General features: G+C 38.7%; 1 protein-coding gene and 1 pseudogene across 3 annotated transcripts in view; one reads left to right on the top strand and one right to left on the bottom strand.

The window, feature by feature from the left end:
* The window catches only part of FKBP15 (FKBP prolyl isomerase family member 15), a 56,723-nt gene that overhangs the window by 5,773 nt on the left and 29,443 nt on the right, over nt 1–21,507 (top strand). For all 3 annotated transcript variants that reach the window (XM_053908196.1, XM_019454122.2, XM_019454120.2), the window contains exons 2-9: nt 3,301–3,416; nt 10,305–10,389; nt 10,838–10,907; nt 14,590–14,664; nt 14,993–15,091; nt 17,403–17,552; nt 18,323–18,391; nt 20,153–20,299. In XM_053908196.1, the coding sequence (XP_053764171.1) occupies nt 3,301–3,416; nt 10,305–10,389; nt 10,838–10,907; nt 14,590–14,664; nt 14,993–15,091; nt 17,403–17,552; nt 18,323–18,391; nt 20,153–20,299 (811 nt within the window). The remainder of the gene's footprint in view (nt 1–3,300; nt 3,417–10,304; nt 10,390–10,837; nt 10,908–14,589; nt 14,665–14,992; nt 15,092–17,402; nt 17,553–18,322; nt 18,392–20,152; nt 20,300–21,507) is intronic.
* LOC128778763 (U4 spliceosomal RNA) lies at nt 17,813–17,934 on the bottom strand (annotated as a pseudogene).

Genomic DNA, 21,507 nt, shown 5'->3' with positions numbered 1-21,507 from the left:
TGTGTTACTGTTTTTGATGAGAAAAGAAAAGGAGTATGAAACTAAGGCTAGATAAAGACTTTGGCAACTAAATGCATTGGCTAACATTTATTTTTAAAACGTAATTAGTGCCATGATGACTTCCCATAATTATAAACATAGACTCAAGTCCAGAGTTAGCAAGCCCATTCTTGCTACCAAAGAGAAATGTGTACATTTGAGAATACTTTAGAAGTAGAAAAATAATAATTTACAAGAAACTTATGCCCCTAAGTCTATATAGAGTTTATCTAAGAAAATTAATAGAAAATAGAATGGATTTGAAAGATAATTGGGTTGACCTGGCTTTTGGATTGGTTTTGCAGTCATCAAGGCTGGCCTTTAGAGCATCTATGGAAACATAGTTTACATGACATTTCTGTCTTTCCCTTGAGAAAAACATACCTGCAAAATTAAAACGGCAAATCCAATACCCATACCCATACCAAAGATAACAAGGACATTCTTTTCTTGTCACTTATTTGTGCATAAACTCTTCTATGTTAACTAGGTTCTAAGTTTTGTAAATTTTTCACTGTGTTAAAGGCATTGCCCAAATCTCCCAGAATCTTATTCTTTTAGGGAATCTTCCCAGACTGTCTCCATAAAAGGAGAAATCTTGGTTTCCTTTTAATTTTATTAACATTTGTTGATGTCTTATTTAGGCCAGTACTGCTCTTTATGCTTGAAATCTCATTTAAACCTCTTAGTCCTTTAAAGTAGGCATTGTTGGTCCCATTTACAGGAAACTTATAGTACACTATCTTGAAAGAACAGGGTAGTAGTTGCAGATTATATTAAATTTATTTTGCAAAATGTTAGTATGTATTAAACTTTAAAATTATTGAGGGAAAAGACCCAAAAAAGTTGTGTAGTTTCAATATATTTTTTAAGGTTTTGTGTGTGTGTGTGTGTGTGTGTGTGTGTGTGTGTGCTTTTTAATTTTTTTTTGTTTTTTGTTTTTTTGTGTTTTTTTGTTTTTTTGTTTTTTGGGGTTTTTTTTGTAATCTCTATACTCAACAATGTGGGCTCGAACTCAACCCCAGATTAAGAGTCATACGCTCTACCAACTGAGCCAGCCAGGCACCCCTCAATATTCACATTACCTAAACCAAAGATGCCTTTGGAGAAAAGGAGCTCAGAGCTAGACTAGACTTTGAGTTCATTTATTGAGCCTGTTACATACCAGACCCTAGGCAAAATATTCAGTCAAGTGGTGATTACAATAAATTGTCAATTATCATGTTATATAATTACTGATTGATAACTTATATTAATCTATGTGGAATATAACTCCATACAACAGCTGCCTGATATATATCTCATATTATAGTTTGCAATTATTCATTATGTAATGCCAATTTCTTTGTTAGAGTATATAAGCTCCTTGAAAATAGAACCAAGTTTTGCTCATCAATATATACTCAGCATTTAGCACAGTGTCTGATACATCTTTCTTGAATGAAGGAAGAAGACTCCTATGGGAGTTCCTAAGAAGGTCATCTAACTTAGATGAGATTTGAGATTAGGGGCAGCTTCCAGGGGAAAGAAGGAAGAGGAAGAATGTTTTAAGCAGAGGGAACTGCATATCCAAAGCTAGGGATTAGAAAGAGCTTGCCTTATTTGAGAAACGAAAAGTTCTGTGTAGCACACAGTTGGAGATGAGAAGTGGTCAGATAGGAAGCTGGGAAAGTATGGAGAGGTGAGGTCTTGAAGGGCTTTATAAAGCCATCTTGTGGAGTTTGGATTTTTATCTTGGTAATGTTGAGGTGTTATTGAGGGTTTTAAGTAGGGAAGAGACTTGGTCAAGTTTAGTTTTTAGAAAGAAAACTGTGAATGCAGTGGGGAGAATGGATAAGAAGCAGATAAGACCAGGGCAAGGAGGTGAGTCAAGAGGCTATTGGAGTAATTTAAGCTAGATGGATATGATGGTGACCTGAACCAGGCAAGTGGCAGTAAGAATGGGAAGTGCAAGGGTTCAAAAAGTACTGAGCAAGTAAAATCAAATGGACTCAGGGGTTGGTCATGAACACCAGGGGGGTAAAAGGCAGGGATGATGCCCAGATTTCAGTTTTGGCCGTGTATGTTTGCAGAAGAGTTAACACAGGGGATGTGACAACATCATCCTTAGAAAGTCCTGTTTACAAGGTTGGCTCTTGGCTGGCATCTGGGAACTTAATTGGTAAACAGTTCCACGCACTGATACAAGCTTCCCATAAATGATGAAGTGACTTACTGTGCCTAAAGTGTTTATGCAAACAGTATGGTTTGTACTGCACCTTGCCTTCTTTCTAGGAGTGTAGAATTTTGGTTCAGGGGTGCCTAAGTGGCTCAGTCAGTTGAGAGTCCTAACTCTTGATTTCGGCTCAGGTCATGATCCCAGGGTCGTGGGATCGAACCCCCCCCCCCCCCCCCAAGGGAGTCTGCTTAAGATTTTCTCTTTCTCTCACCCTCTCCTCTCTCCCCCACTCACACACTTGGTTGCTTTCTCTCTCTCTCTCTCTCTCTCTCTCGGAAAAAAAAAGGTTGGGCAAAAGAGGAAGAGTTCAAGGAGCTAAACAAGAAGCCAAAGACATGGGAAGATGAGAAGGATCCCATGAGCATTTCTTGATGTCTTACTTGGACCAGTTCCTCCTCCCACCCCTGCAAATATCCCCCCAGAAGTCAAGGGAAGAGTTTGTTTGAAGAAGAACAAATTAGTTGACAGTGTAAAAAGGCAGCATGAAGACCAAATAAGATAATGACTGATAAGCTGTGTTTAGTAACAAAGAGGTTGTTGGTGACCTTAGCAAAAGCAGTTTCCTTGGAATGGTTGGGGCATAGGATTCATTGCAAGGGATGGTAAAAGAATGGTTCTGCCTATTAGGTGAAATGGTAGGACCATGTTTGTTTGATGGAGTAAGTATGGAGTACAGTTTTATTTCAGTGTAATAAATTAGTAAAAGGTAGGAAACTATGACTTGCTAAAGGCAAGAATTTATGGTTTGAAGAGACCACAGAGAGCATCTAGACCAATCACCGCAATTTACATACAGAGAAACTGAGGTCCAAAAAGAAGAAATGCCTTGATCAAAGTCCTGAGGACAGGCAAGGTCAGCTGATGCTGTTCAGATCAGAAATACAATCTTGATTTTGAAGACACTTAGCTGTCACTTCCAGTATTGAATGGCGGGATATACAATCAAGGAGGTATTCGTTCAAAGTTGGAGGTGAGCAGCTTTCATAATAATTCCGGGTTTGAGATATGTCAAATGAAATGTCATTTTCATTTTCTACTAACAGTGCCAGATTGGCCTCTCTTTTTGGCCTGGATCAGGCATCTGCTGGCCACGGAAATGAATTCTTCCAGTACACAGCCCCAAAGCAGCCTAAGAAAGGCCAGGGAACAGCAGCAACAGGTAAGTTATGAGGTTACGATTGGCCCCTAACAGGTTAGTTGGAAGGATGAACAGCCTTCCAAAAGTGACATGCCTCAATCAGTCTGGCCAAGCTCACCGCCAGCGGTGCATTCTCTCTCTAAGCTCTGAGATCGAATTCCAGCAGCTGGACAGAGTGTGTCCTTTGTCGGAAGTTAATGGAGGGAGGTCTCAGGCAAACTCTTTTACCTCCTGTGAACAGCACTCTCTAAAACTGCCTGAGGCACTCTAAGTAGGCACTGTCCAATGTTTTGGCGAAAAGGAAGAGCTGCTTTTCACTTCTTTTACCTGGATAGGTTAGATGTATCCTGACAGTGAATTTTTCCCAATTAGACAGTGATGCTCAGTGCTATATCCCCTGTACCCTTCATTGTGATGGAGATGCATTGAATGAACATTTGTTGAATGAAAGGAGAGAAAAGGGCAACTAATATTTCTAAAATGCCTGCTATGTGTCTGGTCTCAGATGCTTTACATAGATTGCCTTGTTTAATTATCTCAACAGTGCTGTGAAATAGGTAAGACTACCCCCAGTTTAGAGGCTCAGAGAGGTTTAGGGACTCCATCAAGGTCCTACAGCAGTAAGTGACATAATTGAAATTTGAACCCTAACCTGATTCACTCCAAAGCTCTTCCTCTATATTTTGCTTTCTTTGTGTAAGAACCTGAAGAGGAATGAAGGACCAATAGAAATAACCCTAAGCAGAACAGATGGTAAGGGACATTAAATTAAGTGTTTCCTGAATGAAGATGAAAGTATTGAGTGCCTTTTACATACCAGGCACAATGCTGGCCCTGAGGATGTTGTTGGGGTATTGAGGGTTTCGAAGAATTGCAACGGATATCATATGGCCCATAAGCCTAAATTATTTACTGTTTGGCCCTGTACAGAAAATGTTTGCTGACCTCTGCTCTAAATCTTACCTGTCACTTTTAGCATCTTTGGTGTAGATTTCTGGTCCTGTTCTCCAAGCCATCACCTGGCCAGATTTCTAGTAGGCTATGCCTCTACATTTCCTCTGGCATATCTCTTCATCAGCAGTGTGATTCTGACTCAATTTAAAGTGGTTGAGTTAATGGATGTGGATTAAAATAAACAACCCCAGTCCCCACCCAATGAGGTAACTTGATTTTGTTTTAATCAGAAAACAACAACTATGAGCTAATTACACTTTTAAAGGGAAATTATAGAGGCATTTCAGCTTAAAAATTACCTACACAATAATGTAAAAACATTACATTTTGTATCTTATGTAAAAACATCAGATACAAAAGACAAACCTATGGATAACATTTACAACAACACCCGTTGAAAAGGTATCTTCATGAATATCCCAAAATATAAGCAGGTCTGGACAAGCCACAAGGCTGTGTAGTATCAGCATTTGCGTGGGAGCATACAGGGTAGTGGTGGGATATCTCCATCAGAAAATGGGAGAACCCCAAGTAGCCACCAAATGTTCTTGGAAAATATGGCAGGCCAAGCTGAAACTGGAAGGCGTTTTGCCCACTCTAATTGTGGCTAAGTACAAGGGGTTGATAACGGGGACTGGAAGAGCTAGAGTAGTCTCACTCCTATGAGCTATTTTTTTTTTTTTTTTTTTTCTTTTTAAAAGTAGGCTCCATGCCCAGCATGGGGCTTGAACTCATGACCCTGAGATCAAGAGTCACAGTCTCTACCAACTGAGCCAGCCAGGTGCCCTGCTCCTATGAACTTTTGAAACTCACCCTCTAGCGTGGCCTTCCAGGACAGGCCCCCACACTGAAAAGAACCTTCTGGGAGTGGAATTAAAATTGAAGAAGATAGGGATATATTAGAAGTGAAGAAGAGAAGATCCAAATAAAAGTAGGGATGGGGTGGGGCGCCTGGGTGGCTCAGTTGGTTAAGTGGTCACATTGGGCTCAGATCATGATCTCACAGTTTATGAATTCAAGCCCTGCATCAGACTCAGTCCTGACAGCTCAGAGCCTGGAGCCTGCTTCAGATTCTGTGTCTTCTCCCTGCTCCTTCCCTACTCGTGCTCTGTCTCTCTCTCTCTTGTTCAAAAATAAATAACCCCCCCAAAAAAAAATTAGAAAAAAAAAAAAAAGTAGGGATGAGGCACCTGGGTGACTCAGTTGGTTGAGCCTTCTACTCTTGATTTCAACTCAGGTCATGTCCCAGGGTTGTGAGATTGAGCCCTGAGTCAGGCTCCACACTGAGCATGGAGCCTGCTTGAGATTTTCTGTCTGTCTCTCTCCCCATCTCCCTCTCCCTCTCTTTCTCCCCCCTCCCCCTTCCCCTCCCCCTCCCTCTCCTTCTCTGCCCCTCTCCCCACTTGTGCTCTCTCTCTCAAATTAAAAAATAATATGGCACAAAAACAGACACTCAGATCAATGGAACAGAATAGAGAACCCAGAAATGGACCCACAAATGTATGGCCAACTAATCTTTGGCAAAGAAGAAAAGAATATCCAATGGAATAAAGACAGTCTTTTCAGCAAGTGGTGCTGGGAAAATTGGACAGCGACTTGCAGAAGAATGCCTGGACCACTTTCTTACACATACACAAAAATAAACTCAAAATGGATGAAAGACCTAAATGTAACGCAGGAAGCCATCAAAATCCTCGAGGAGAAAGCAGGCAAAAACCTCTTTGACCTTGGCCACGGCAACTTCTTACTCAACACGTCTCCAGAGGCAAGGGAAACAAAAGCAAAAATGAACTATTGGGACCTCATCAAAATAAAAAGCTTCTGCATAGCGAAGGAAACAATCAGCACAACTAAAAGGCAACCAATGGAATGGGAGAAGATATCTGCAAACGACATATTAGATAAAGGGTTAGTATCCAAAATCTATAAAGAACTTATCAAACCCGACACGCAAAAAACAAATAATCCAGTGAAGAAATGGGCAAAAGACATGAATAGACACTTCTCCAAAGAAGACATCCAGATGGCCAACCGACACATGAAAAAATGCTCCACATCACTCATCATCAGGGAAATACAAATCAAAACCACAAAGAGATACCTGTCAGGATGGCTAACATTAACAATTCAGGCAACAACAGATGTTGGCAAGGATGTGGAGAAAAAGGATCTCTTTTGCATTGTTGGTGGGAATGCAAGCTGGTGCAGCCTCTCTGGAAAACAGTATGGAGGTTCCCCAAAAAACTAAAAATAGGACTACCCTTCAGCCCAGCAATTGCACTACTAGGTATTTATCCAAGGGATACAGGTATGCTGTTTTGAAGGGACACATGCACCCCGATGTTTATAGCAGCACTATCAACAATAGCCAAAGTAAGGAAAGAGCCCAAATGTCCATTGATGGATGAATGGATAAAGAAAATGTGTGTGTATATATATATGTGTGTGTGTGTGTGTGTGTGTGTGTGTGTGTATACACACACACATACACAATGGAGTATTATTCGGCAATCAAAAAGAATGAAATCTTGCCATTTACAACTACGTGGATGGAACTGGAGGGTATTATGCTAAGTGACATTAGTCAGAGAAAGACAAAAATCATATGACTTCGCTCATATGAGGACTTTAAGAGACAAAACAGATGAACATAAGGGAAGGGAAACAAAAATATAAAAACAGGGAGGGGGACAAAACAGAAGAGACTCATAAATATGGAGAACAAACTGAGGGTTTCTGGAGGGGTTGTGGGAGGGGGGATGGGCTAAACGGGTAAGGGGCACTAAGGAATCTACTGAAATCATTGTTGCACTATATGCTAACTAATTTGGTTATAAATTAAAATAATAAAATTAAAAAAAATTTAAAAATAATAAATAAAAATAAAAGTAGGGATAGAAATAGAATCAGGAAGTCTCAGGAGGGAGCCACCATATTTTTTAACTCTGCAAAAGCAACAGAAGAGGGAGCTCTATGAAGTTAGGAAAGCCACTTGAACCCTATCTCCTTCTAAACATTGAGAAAAGCAGATTTCACGTTAAAATGAGCAGTAGGAACTTAGCAGAATCCAACTCCATGTAAAATTATAAGAACAAAGAGAGCAAGAAACAGAATAATATCCCTACAGTGAGAGCTGTAGAGATTCTGTGAGAATGTTTCTCAAAAACTACCACCACCTGTTTAACATTAAGAAAGTAATGTAAGACAGAAATGAGAATTAGAAAATCTCAGAAGTAAGTGACAAGACTCAGGCAAGAATTAGAGACGTAAGAATTATTTCAGAAACGAAGGCTAAACGAGCAGGAACACAAGAATGAATACAAAGAGCAGATCATGCCTGAAGAAACAGAAGGTTAACAGAAGGGCATTTTTAAACAATAAGAAATTTGAGAGATAAAAATGTTCCAAAAGAAAGTGTGATAAATATTAAAGATGGCAAAGAAGATCCAATACGTAGAGTGTGTGTGTGTGTGTGTGTGTGTGTACACAGGAAGGAAAAAAAGGGGGGAAAGAACAGACTTTAAAAACTATAGTTCAAGAAAACTTTACTCAAAAAAAAAAAAAAAAGATTTGAAAGCACATATTAAAAGTCCTTGTCAGTGGGGAATTCAAGAATCTGCAGTACTGATTTCAGAGAGAAGGAAGTGCTGAGCCAATAAGATCCCACGATTGTGAGCACCTGACTTACCTTCTAGCAGCTCCGTGAACAACCTTCCCTTTCCAGGGCATTAGACAACCAGAAGAGTATCGTGGGAGAAGCTGAACTAAGCTTCTATCCTGAAGGAGGATGCTAGGCTGACCTTGGGCAGACAGTAATTTTTCTCAGCATTTCACACTTGTCCTAATAACCTGCCTCTGACCTTAGTTACTTTTTTTCTTACAGCTTATCAAGAGAAAAATATTATTGTAGTGTTACATACAACTGGACAGTAGTGGTTGAATTAACAACTATGTTGTAGGTTTTTACAAAATAATAAGGAAAACATGAATAACAGGACAGTAAGCAAACAACGTAAGTGGCAATTCATCTAAACAAAACAAATGACCATTACAAATCTATAGAAAATATTCCATCTCTGCTTCATTGTAATCAATAAATGCAAATGAAAACAACAATGACCTGGTATCTCCCTTTTTCTATTGCCCAGCTTCGTTGGTAAAGATTTAAAGAAACAGCCCCCTCTTGTTAGCAGGGGTGCAAAGCTGGCATATTCGCACTGCTGGTAGGGGTGTAAACTGATGCAGTAAGATATTTGGGCAGGACGTAACAAACCTTTAAATGTTTTACACTTCTTCACTCCATAATTCCAGTTGTAAGAATTTGTTCTAAGAAAGTAATTAGTGGTACATACAAAAATGTGTTTTCAGGATGATCACCATAGCATTATTTATAATAGAGGAAAATTAGAAACAGTCCAAAGAAATGTCAAATAATAAGACATTGAATAGGTTCTGGTAGAGTCATAACATAGTATTTTATGTAACCACCAAAAAGTATTTTTAGGATTATTTTATCTTTGTTTTGGAGAATGCTTTAAAAGAAATACTAATACTAAGTAAGAAAAGGAGATTGTCAAATTGGAGTATTAATTTTGTTTAAAAAAATATAGAAAGAAAGCTGTCTTGAAAAAGGAACTAGGAATAAATACATCAAATTATGAACTTTTATTTTTAACTGGTGAGACTACAGGTCATTTTTATCTTCTTTATCCATTTGCCAAGTTTTGCATATTACAGAGTACATGCACTCTATAATCAGAAAAAAAGATGTGTCAATATTGTTAAAAAACAAAATTCAACTGAATAAATTTTAAAGATCTTCCTGACTTTATTCAGTGATTCATAAAATTGGGCAGCCTCCAATCTAGCAGATAGAAAGGAGCTCTGAGGAGTTGAAGGAAAAGGACTCACAGAGAGAAGGAAGTAGGAACGAGGAAGTTACAGGAGGCAAAAAAGCAAGATCGCTGTTGCAGGATTACTTTCCTTTAGTGGGTGGCAGGGGTCTATTATGCAGATTGTCTGACTTGTGCTGAGCTGGGAATTCCTGATTAACTGGTTTAAGATTCTGTTTCAGGGAGAGCCAAAACTATGAGTTAGTCTCCGTTTGGTGCCCTGGGGCTTTAGCATAAGTGACTCCATTTTAAACTTGTCATCTTTTTAACAATACAAAAAGAAAGAAAGAAATCAAGCAAGGATACTTTTGAAAGTAAGTTCTTGGTTTCTTGCCTTTACCAGTGTTCTCCCCACATTCATGTGGTGAGTGTAAATATGCAATTTTCTCTTAATATACTGTTTTATTTAAAAAAATTTTTTTTAATGTTTATTTTTGAGAGACCGAGCGTGAGCAGAGGAGGGGCAGAGAAAGAGTGAGACACAGAATCTGAAGCAGGCTTCAGGCTCTGACCTGTCAGCACAGAGTCCAACGCGGGGCTTGAACTCACAAACTATGTGATCATGACCTGAGCTGAGGTCAGATGCTTAACCAACTGAGTCACCCAGGCACCCCTAAATATACTGTTTTAAAACACTAATGTGACCCTGTACCCTGCAAAAGTTAAGTAATGGATATGACCTGAGTATCATAAATTTTCTACCCCAAAATAAGGGCAGGAGAAATAACTTTATTTATGTTTATTATAGCTGGCCAAATATTGGAGAAAAGGAAGTAGATGGGATAGGACCTTGCTGTGTTTGGAGTGGAGGCAGAGTCCTGGATTCTAGTCCTAGGCTTGCTGCTATCATTGTGTAAGACGCTGGGGTGCTTAGAGCCTCAGTGTCCTCATCCCCAGATGAGGTCATAGGGTTGTTTTGCAGATCAGATAAGGCTAATGGTCATGAAAGCACTGTACCACTTAACTGTAAAATGTAAACAAGAATTTTGAAGCCGCTTTAGTGGTTAAAATCAGTTTCATCAAAGACATGAATGACATCTTTTGTTTTTTTCTTCGTCTTCAGGAAATCCGGCAACACCAAAACCAGCACCCAGTACAACAGGCACTTCCACCGTATTGGTTGCAACTGCAGTCCATGCGTATCGATAGTAAGTAGCTGAGAAGGAGTGCTCTCTGGCGGTGGGGTTAGGTGCCCATCTTTTCTCAATAAGCCTCTGTTCATTGTGAAATAAACTGCAGTTAGGCTGCACAGTCCTTCCACAGGCGAAGTATCAGTAATGCTTTTGAACATTTCAGTTCGAGAATTCGGTATGGAAAACCCTGAAAAGCCGTTATCTTGTATACCTTGTGTACTAGGAAGTGCTTGTACCCTCAACAACTGCCTTCTTAAGTGCTGAAAGAAAGCCACTTCACTGAGATATTATGAATAGATATTTAGAGAGTAAAGAAGTTGTAGAAGAGCTTTAAATTACAAACTGCTCACCTGTGTTGTCTTCTTGAGACTGAATGACTAGATTCCCCACTTCTACATGGCAGAAGAGAAAGCTGAGTTTAAAGAATTATTAGTAATACCTGTTATTTTTCTTGCTTCTCTAGCACAAACGGTCAGTATGTAAAGCAGGGCAAGTTTGGTGCTGCAGTCCTGGGGAACCACACAGCCAGAGAGGTGAGAACTCTTGTGTGTTTTCAGGTGTCCCAGATCATACTGTTGAGCTGGTTTGTACCTACGCTTGCCCAGTGTCTCACGTATCAGAGGATTGGAATGATTGTTTGTTTGTATTGAATGTGAATTTTTAATACAAGGTACATAGTAATAGTTATAGTCCTGTCTTGCTTACTATTGTGCATTAAAACAAAGCAACCATTCAGTCTTTTAAGTTTGACCTTTGTGTTATGGAACTAGCTTAAGACTTTGGAGAGTTTTAGAGTAAACCATTTACTAAGGACAATCCTTTGTTAGGTAATGAACAACACTTAGTGTTCTACTTAGAGCATTCTGTCTTTACACCTGAATTAATGACTGGTGTTTATCCTTTGAAAGTTTGACAATGAGTTGGGTAGTTGATCACACAGAATACTATTGGTTTGGATCAAAAAGAAGATATGGCTAGCAGCCCCGAGACTTGATTTCCTTGTGTGGGTTGTCTCTAGCTTCAAGTTCTGCTCCAGAACATTTTAAACGTTGGTGAGAGCAGCCCAAGAAATTATGGAATTTCAGAGGTCCAGTGAACTAAGGGCCATGCTCCTGAGACACTCAGAGACCTAGATAAGATGGCCTGTTCAGGTAACTAATGTAATAGACAACACTCATTTGTATTAAAAACAAACAAAAAGCCTAACTGGAAATTTGGAAACACACATAAAAATTGTGGGACTAGAATAATGAACCCCCCGAAACCCATTACTAGGTTCTAACAGTTATTAATCTTGTTCCATCGTTTTCTTTTTTTTAATGTTTATTTATTTATCTTGAGAGAGAGAAAGAGCGCATGCTAGGACGGGGCACAGGGAGAGAGAGAATACCAAGCAGTCTCCATGGACAGTGTCACAACCATGAGATCATGACCTGAGCAGAAACCAAGAGTCAGACACTCAACTGACTGAGCCACTCAGGCTCCCCTCTTCTTAGTTCATCTTAATTCCAGCCTGTCTTCCTTCTTCTTAGTCTTATTTTGACTACATCTCCAGGATACAATTTTACCTGTAAATACTTTAGTATATATCCCAAGATCTTTTTCCTAACATAGCCATTATTCAATTATCACCTAAAAAAACCCACAATAATTTTTTGATCTCATTCACTACCAGCTAGTGTTCAGATTTACCTGATTCTCTCTCTCTCTCTTTTTTTTTTTAGTTTGTTTTAATCAGGATCTAATAAGGTCCATACATTGCACTTGGCTACCATGTCCCTTAAATCTTTCATTCTCTCATCCAGAGCTACATAGTGTCTAATTATCCCTAATTTTGTTATGTAGTAGCCATCCATGATTAGGTTATGGCAAGCAGCAATTCCCACTGCAACAATTGTAAAAAAAGCAGGTAAAGCAGGTAAATTGCAAAAATTATATTTAAAATTCACTGGAGAGCTCTAGAAAAGACGTGGACTAGAGGAACTAAAATTTCAAAGAGGGAAAAGCCGATGAGCCAAGTATTTCCTTCTCTTGGTTCTTTTGCTGATGTGCCTAGGGGTGGACCAAGCATCAGGTATGGCCCAATCAGAGAGACCTCTTGGGGGAAAGAGATACTGGCAGAAGCTAGAGGAGCTCCAAACACAAGATTAGTTTTTCCCCATGGGACATTTGCAGAATTCTGGGGTGGCGTGGAAGTCCAGAGGCTGTGCCAGAAAGGCAGAGGGAAACTTCTGTCATCTTGTGGTGCATAGGAGATAAAGTCCTACTGTAGGGGGAGTACCTGTAATAAGCAGCAAGCAACAACTTTCATCTCAATACATTTGCTAGATTTTGAACTTAAGGGGGAGGAGAACCCAGCTCAGAATGTCTGATGGGCAGAACTTTCAGGACCAAGGAGTCAGAGACCTTCTAGGTTCTTAATCAAAAGTCAGGGAAGATAATGCTTGAGATAGAGACAACCCAGAAGTAGATCAACTCTTGATAAATCTATGAATCTTCCCTAACCAGTTCAGCCTATAATTGGGTTGGATTGAGGTGATCAGCCCCTCACTCTATCTGCCTAACATAGGATAAGAAAGTACTTTCTGGTACCAGATTGTATGTGAGCCCCCAAGTTCTTCCCTCCCCTCTGGAATTGAATTGTAATTATTTGCGTAACTATGATTTTGTGTGTATGTGTGTGTGGGGGGGGTGGTAAATATAAATGAAACAAAATATTTTCAGGAGCACCTGGGTGGCTCAGTCTCAGTTAAGTGTCTGACCCTTGGTTTTGGCTCAGGTCATGAACTCACAGTTTGTGGGTTCCAACCCCGTGTCGGGCTCTGTGCTGAAAGTGTGGAGTCTGCTTGGAATTCTCTCTCTCTCTCTCTCTCTCTCTCTCTCTCTCTCTCTGTCTGCCCCTCCCCTGCTCGCTCTGTCTCTCTCTCTGTGAAAATAAATAAAATTATAAAAATTAAAAAAGAGAGAAAATATTTGCCATTTTAACCATTTTTAAGTGCACAGTTCAATAGCATTAAGTACATTCATGATACTGAGCAGTGTTCACCACTGTCTATTTCCACTTTTTCATTACTCCAAACAAAAAACTCTGTCACCTTTAAACAAACTTCCCATTCTCCCTTCCCATATCCCCTGGTAATCTTTAATCTTTTCCTTTTTTTAATACTTATTTATTTTAAGAGAGAGGGAGGAAGAGGGAGGGGCAAGAGAGAGAGAGAGAGAGAGAGAGAGAGAGAGAGAGAGAATCCCAAGCATGCTCTGTGCTGTCAGTGCAGAGCCTGACGGGCTTGATCTCACAAACTGTGAGATCATGACCTAAGCTTAAACCAAGAGTCGGACACTTAACTGAGCCAACCTGGCATCCCTCTAATTTACATTGTCTCTATGAATTTGTCTATTCTAGATATTTCATATAAGCGGAATCATACAATATTTGTCATTTGTCCTTTTATGTCTGGCTTATTTCAATTAGTGTAATGTTCTCAAGATTTATCCATGTTGTAGCATGTTATCAGAATTTCATGCCTTTTCAGGGCTGGATAATATTCTGTTGTATGTAGGTAACACATTTTGTTTATCCATTCATCAGTTGATCGACATTTTTGGTAGTTTCTCCCTTTCAACTGTCGTGAATAATAGTACAGTAAACATTGGTGATTATCTATTTTCAGCTCTTTGGGGGATGCGCTAAAGGTGAAATTGCTGTGTCTTATGGTGATTCTGTTTAGCTTTTTGAGGAGCTGCCAGACTGTTTCCACAGCAACTGTACTGTTTTACATTTTCATAAGCAGTATGTGAGGGTTCCAAATTCTCTAATACCTTGCCACTATTTCATTATTTTTCCTTTTTTAAAAATGGCCATTCTAGTTGGTGTGAAGTGGTACTTTTTTGTGGTTTTAATTTGCATCTCCCTAATGACTAATGATGTGGAGCATCTTTCTATGCACCTGTTGACCATTTGTAGATCTCTTGTCACCCCTCATACCAATGGAAACACCGACAAAATAAAGGCATTGCTAATTACAGTAAAAGAATAAGGCCAAAATGAGAAGCAATTAAAATGGATATAATTTAAAATCGAAGCTTTCAGCAGTCAACTGAGTTTTGAGTTTTATGCCTCTTTGAAGCACAGCCCCTGACATCTTACTGCTGATTTTGTATTGCCTTTTAACTTCCATTCTCTTTTTTTTTCTGCCTATCTTTACTTGAATACAGTACAGGATTCTTCTTTATATCAGTCAACAACAGCCAGTTACTGTTGCCAGGATTCATCTGAACTTTGAGCTCATGGTAAGACTTCCCATGTTGGAATCATTAGCTCCTTTGGGAAGGGTTTATAGGAGAGATTGGTCTGTGCGTACCTGGTAGGAATTAGATCTACTATTTCAGCCCCTGGACGTCTGTGTGGATGTCTTAACAGAGCCTGTCAAAAAAGTCTCTTGCCTGCCTTCTGGGAAATGGACCAAGGGTGGTTGGTGGAGGGCAGGAGGGAAGAAGAAAGTTCCCTATCTCTCTTTGGGTCCACTTCAGTCAAGGCCCTTCTCAATGAGTTCAGGCAGTCAGATGATGCACTGTGCTACCTGTGGTTGGGTTATCCTAGTATCTCTCCTTTCCCCAGGTTCGGCCCAATAACTATAGCACCTTTTATGATGACCAGAGACAAAACTGGTCCATCATGTTTGAGTCGGAAAAGGCTGCTGTGGAGTTCAATAAACAGGTAAATACCATCTTATTCTTATTGTGAAAAGCCAAACACTAGTTTGGATTTCTCTTGATTTATGGAAAACTTATAACCTGCTATGTGTTGTTAGTGACAAGCATAAAAAAAAACAAACCACTAAATTTGTCACTTGAGCTTGTTGTGGCTCAGAGAAATAATAGGAATGTTTATTGAAATTGCTTGAAAATGTGACTTTCAGAGCAAAAAGGCTTAATGCAAACTTCTTTCAAACATTTTTCACTTTATAAATTATTTTAAGGGATAAATAAAACTATCTTTCAAAAATAGTGTTTCAAAAGAACTTTTATAATGTTATATGATCCTTGTAGAAAATTTAGAAAAGCATTTTTTAAAAAATCACTTGAAATCTTAGTGCCCGAAGGAACCACTATTAATATGTTAGATTTCTTTTTTTCTTAAAAAAAAAATTATTTATGTATTTATTTATAAGGTTTTTTAACATTTTAATTTCTTTTTTAGAGAGTGCAAGTGGGAAGGGGCAGAGAGAGAGGCAGACACAGAATCCGAAGCAGGCTCTCAGCTGTCAGCTGACATGAGCCTGATGTGGGGCTCAAAACCATGAACTGTGAGATCATGACCTGAGCTGAAGTCAGATGCTTAACTGACTGAGCCACCCAGGCGCCCCTTATTTATTTATTTTTAAGTTTATTTATTTATTTTGAGAGAGAGAGCGTGAGGGAGGGAAGGACAGGGAGAGAGGGAATCCCAAGCAGTTTCTGCACTGCCAGCACGGAGCCCAATGCGGGGCTCAAACTCACGAACCATGAGATCATGACCTCAGCTGAAACTAAGTCAGAAGCTTAACAGACTGAGCCACCCAGGCCCCTGTTTCCCTTTTTCTATGGGTAATATATGTAAATGGGCATACTCCTTTAAGAGTTCAATATTTTGCTTATTTTTTTTAACAATGTATAATGCGTTTTTCCCCACCTCATGAAAAATTATTTGGAAATATTGTTGAAAGCTGCATAGTATGAATGTTCTTGAATTTATTTAACCATTCCCTTACTTTTAGACATTTAGGTTGTTTTCAGTCTGATATGATACTGTAGCAAGCATTGTTGTATATAAGTCTGTGTCTTCTTTTTTTTTTCCTGATTATTTACTTGCGCTAGATTTCTAGATGTGGAAGATTGTGTCAAAGAGTCCAAATATTTTTTGGTTCTATACACAATTTGGCATACTGCTTTTCAGAGAGATTATAATATTTCACATTCATATCTGTTCTCTCACTATACCTTTGCCAACATTTAGAATCACCTTTTTCTTTTAGTCTGGTTTGCTTGGTAAAAAATGATGTCTCATTGTAATTGATTGCAATTATGAAATCTTGTTTTTTAACTCTATTTATTTATTTTGAGAGAGAGAGAGAGACTGAGTGAGCAGGGAGGGGCAGAGGGAGAGAGAGAGAATCCCAAGCAGGCTCAGCACTAACAGTGCAGAGCCTGATACAAGACTCAAACTCACCAATCATGAGATTATGACCTGAGCCAAGATCAAAAGTCGGATGCTTAATTGACTGAGCCACCCAGGTACCCCATAAAACCTTTCTTTTAAGAAAATGAGTAGCAAATTTTTCATGTGTATCATGTTTAAAAATGACCATAATTATTCATGAAGATGTGTCTGACTCTTTTGTCTAAGATTTGTGCTAAGATAATATGACTAAATCTGTAAGTAGCGAAGATGCAAATTCTGGGAATGCAGCATGATTTTGTAAATGGCCTTTTTTCTAGTTTGTCTTTAGAAATGCCTTTTGAAAGTGTTGTAGAAGCTCTCCTTTCTTTCATAGGTTCCTAAACACTGAAATAGTAAAATCATCAGAGTAATGCTAGCTAATGCTTTTTGTGTACTTACTATTCTTTGCCAGGCACTGTGCCGAGTGCTGTGTTTGTATTAACTACAGATACTCCAGACACAACTACAGATAGTAACTACAGATACGAATACTGTATTTGTATTAACTAAGTTGTATAACTTAACTGCAGAGTTTTTATCTCCATTTTACAAAATAACCTGTATGAAATAAGGTTCACAGAAGTTAAGTTATTTGGCTGAGGCCATAAGTTAATAAGTGGCAGTTGCCCAGATCTGTACCCAGACAGTCTGACTCCAAAGCCTTACTCTTAAGCACTTCGATTCCTGGCAGGATTACTGACTTCAGAGTGGTTTATTCCTAAACACGTAATCAGTTTTGTTAGTGGACAGCACTGTTTAGAAAAGAGCATTAACGATAATATTTCCTGAGCTCGAACTAAGTTTATGCTGCTTTGATTTCGTCTCACAGGTGTGCATTGCCAAGTGCAATAGCACCCCCTCCCTAGATGCAGTGCTCTGCCAGGACCTCGTTGTAGTGGAGGGCCCTGCTGTAGAAGTTGGAGATTCTTTGGAAGTGGCCTATACCAGCTGGCTCTTTCAGAATCATGTGCTGGGCCAGGTAAGGAAAGGTAGCCTGCAAGTGCTTTTGTAACTGAAATAGCATGAGGGCTCTTCATATGTAAAGCATTACTGCTGTGAGTTGCTGCTCTTGGCAAATAGAAATCTTTCAGGGACCCTGCTCTGACTGCTTTTGGTGTATAGTCATGAAATGCTAATATGTTCAATCTGTTCAGTGCCACCTGGTCTCATCTATTTAGAATGGAAACCAGTTTCCTCCTAAGTATCACTTTTGGTAATGGTTTGTGTGTATGTCTTTGTCCTTCTATACTGGTTTCAAACTTGAATTTATTCTGATGGGATTAGGTCTTAAAACTTGTATTAGCAATAATCACACCTCAGATAAACCTCATTGGCTATGATACTGCCAACTGCACAAAGCTTAAAACTTCTTTTTAGACTTTCCTTACAATTGTTTCTTTGTTTTTTTGTGTGTAATAGATACTGGAAATAGAATGGACTTTTGTGTTTTAATATCATTACGCTCTCAAAAGCAGTATGATGTGATAGAAAGAACTTTAGACTAAGTCAAAAAAAATGGACATTCAAGTCCCAATTTAGCCATGATGTGGTCCCTTCTTTTTGGGTCTTTTAAGAACTACCCCCCCCCCCCCCCACCTGCCCCTGCCCAGTATATTTGACATTCCTTATTCCAGGAATACTGTGCTGATCTATATTGACTATCACATTATTATTATTATTATTATTATTATTATTATTACTATTATTTTTGGAAATTGGCTGACCTCATTTGCTTTGATCAAATTGCAGGTTTTGGATTCTACTGCTAACAAAGATAAGCTGCTTCGCCTGAAATTAGGATCAGGAAAAGTCATCAAGGTACAGTGTTAACTGTGTTCTTTGTATGGCTTTATTAGTTGCAGTGGGCTTAATTTAGATTAAATTTGTGAAATTTCTAGCCTGGGTGCATTGAGTCCAGAAAGGTGTGGTTAAAAAGTAGGAAAAAAAAGTTCCACGTGATCTGGAAAACTACATGGGAAAATTTAACCTATGAGAATATATTGAAGATGGGGACTTTTTTTTTTTTAAGAATTTTTTTTTTTTAATGCTTATTTTGAGAGAGAGAGACAGAGTGCGAGCTGGCGAGGGGCAGAGAGAGGGAGACACAGAATCCAAAGCAGGCTCCAGGCTCCATGCTGTCACCACAGAGCCTATCGCGGGGCTCGAACTCATGAACTGTGAGATCATGACCTGAACGGAAGTCGGATGCTTAACCAACTGAGCCACTCAGGCGAAGATGAAGACATTTCTTTAATTCCTACTGTTTCTTTTTCATTGTGTTACTGTGAGGAAATTATTAAGTCCTTCTTGTAGCCTTATAGGGAGAGAAGTGAAACTGTTTCTTCTAGAACTGTATCATACTGGGTGATTTTTATCTGTCTGAGATGCTTTGAATCAGCATTTTCCAATCGTTGTGAGCAGCTATGATATAGCAGGCAGAACACTGGGATTGGAGTCTGAGGACTTGGGTTCACACTGTGAAGTTTTTCCTTACCAACTGTGCAAGTGTTTTATAAAATTCAGAGTATTTTACAAATGTGGGCTATCATTGTGTCAGGAATGTTGAGGTGTTACAAAGTACTCATTGGTAAAAGTACTCATTGCCACTCAAGTGACAAAAAGGTTTTTGGTTTTCTTCATAGCTTTGTTTATCACTCCTTTTCTTAGAATCTTTTGGAGACTTTCTTATAGATCATAGGAGTTAAGGCCTGACCTTTAAAGCTAGATAGATCTAGTGTTACATCTTGGCTTAACAATTCACTAACAATTTGATCTTGGGTTAGTTACTTAAGCCTCCCTAAGCCTCAGTTTTCTTATCTGTAAAATGGGGATAATGCTTCTAACCTTATGAGGTTATTTTAGGGATTAAACAACACAGTCCAAGTAAAGCACTTACCAGAGTACTTGGAAAATGTGTTTAATGAATGATAGCTTTTATTTCTCTCTTTTTTAAAATTTATTTATTTTTTACTTTATATCCAAGTTAGTTAGCATATAGTGCAACAATGATTTCAGGAGTAGATTCCTTAATGCCCCTTACCCATTCAGCCCATTCCCCTCCCACAACCCCTCTAGCAACCCTCAGTTTGTTCTCCATATTTATGAGTCTCTTTTGTTTTGTCCCCCTCCCTGTTTTTATATTTTTGCTTCCTTCATCTCTTTGTATCTTAAAGTCCTCATATAAGTGAAGTCATATATTTGTCTTTCTCTGACTGACTAATTTCGCTTAGCATAATACCCTCTAGTTCCATCCACGTAGTTGCAAATTATTTCTCTTTTAATACCATTCTCTCCTCCAGTTTCTCTCATTATCTAATATAAGCGTATTTCATCTAGCCCCAAATATGCTGGCTTTTACAAGTGAATAGAAGCAGTATTCTAGATATTCTTATAACCGGTGGCGGGGGGGGGGGGGGGGTGGTGGTTGGCAAGGGGAATAGTTGAACTTGATCTCTCTCTAGGATCTTTAGAGGTCCAAATCTGAAAGTGTGGATGAGAGGATCCTAATCCCAGCACTTCATTTTGTTTTATGAGAAGGCGTGTGTCTGATAAGCTTTTCCTCTTGTCTGATTCCTGAAGGCCTGGGAGGATGGGATGCTGGGCATGAAAAAAGGAGGGAAGCGGTTGCTTGTCATCCCTCCAGCCTGTGCTGCCGGCTCTGAAGGGGTAACCGGATGGACTCAGTCGCCAGACTCAATCCTGGTGTACGAGGTGGAGATGAGGCGGGTGAGTGAAATTGTGCTGTTTTGTGTTTGATGAGTCCTTTTTGCCATTAAGTAAAATGAAAATATGTTTGAAAAACAAGTTCAAAGACTTTTTATTTTATTTTTTATTTTTTAAAGAAATGGTATAGTTGGAAAGAGCTACAGCTTTGGAATCTAAAGACCAAGGTTTATGTCCTTCCTGGTGCTCTGTTGAGTCTAGAAGAGGTAGTGACTGAACAAGTTAGTTCTCTACACTAACTTTTTTACTCTGTCTGTAAAATAGTGGTTCCTATCCAATGTATGTGATTTTTGCCTTAGTATTTCCATGGCTACAAATTTAATTTATTTTGTCTCTATGTTTACATAATAATGCAAAGATATCTGTACATAGATAGAGATACTTAGCTTCCTCTCTCTGTCATGTTGTTTATAATAGTAAAAACTGGAAATAACTTAAATATCCATCATTAAGCAACTGGTAAGTTACGGTTTTTCATGGAGTGGACTTTTATGCATTTCTTACAGAATATGCAAAATCTGTTGTTAAGTGAAAAAAGCAAGTTGCAAATTAGTATGGATAGTATGATCTCGTGTATGCATGTGTATGTAAATATATAAAATATTTATGAACAAACATATAAAAATGTATATACACAGTCATACACATGTACATATGTATGTCTGTATCTATACAGATAGATACATGTATATTGCCCATATCTTCATAGGAAATTTCTGGAATGTTAAAAAAAATGATTAAAAGTGACTTTTTCTGGGGAATGGAAATGGAGTTCAGAAACTTTTCTTTTGTATGTTCTCCAAAATTTTTATCGTGAATATGTAGAATTTCTACAATAAAATTTGTAACAAATTGTGGTTAAATAAATTAATGCTCCCCTCCAAAAAAAAAAAAAAAAGACCTTGTTTGCTTTTACATTGTGTTTGTTAGGTGTGCTAGTGTTTGTGACTATAAAATATAATGTAGAAAATAAAAATTATGATTATCTTCACTGTGGCTGTTCTTTCTGCTGCAACCAATGATATGCTTTTCTTCTCAAGGACTTTCCTAATTGAACACCTTTATCTCTGCTGAGTCATTCCAGCCTTCTTTTACTGATGTGCTTTGAGCTGCCTTTTCCACAGCTTTTATATTCTGAGTTTTCCTTTGACTTTGAGGAAGTCATGATTGGTCTTGGATAACAAACCAGGGCACCTGTGTGGCTTAGTTTG

The sequence above is a fragment of the Panthera pardus genome, unplaced genomic scaffold (genome assembly GCF_024362965.1).
Source record: "Panthera pardus isolate Hobbes unplaced genomic scaffold, ASM2436296v1 HiC_scaffold_20, whole genome shotgun sequence".
Taxonomy (NCBI): Eukaryota; Metazoa; Chordata; class Mammalia; order Carnivora; family Felidae; genus Panthera; species Panthera pardus.
Note: the sequence above shows the minus strand (reverse complement) of the source record. Positions and strands in the feature narration are given on the sequence as shown.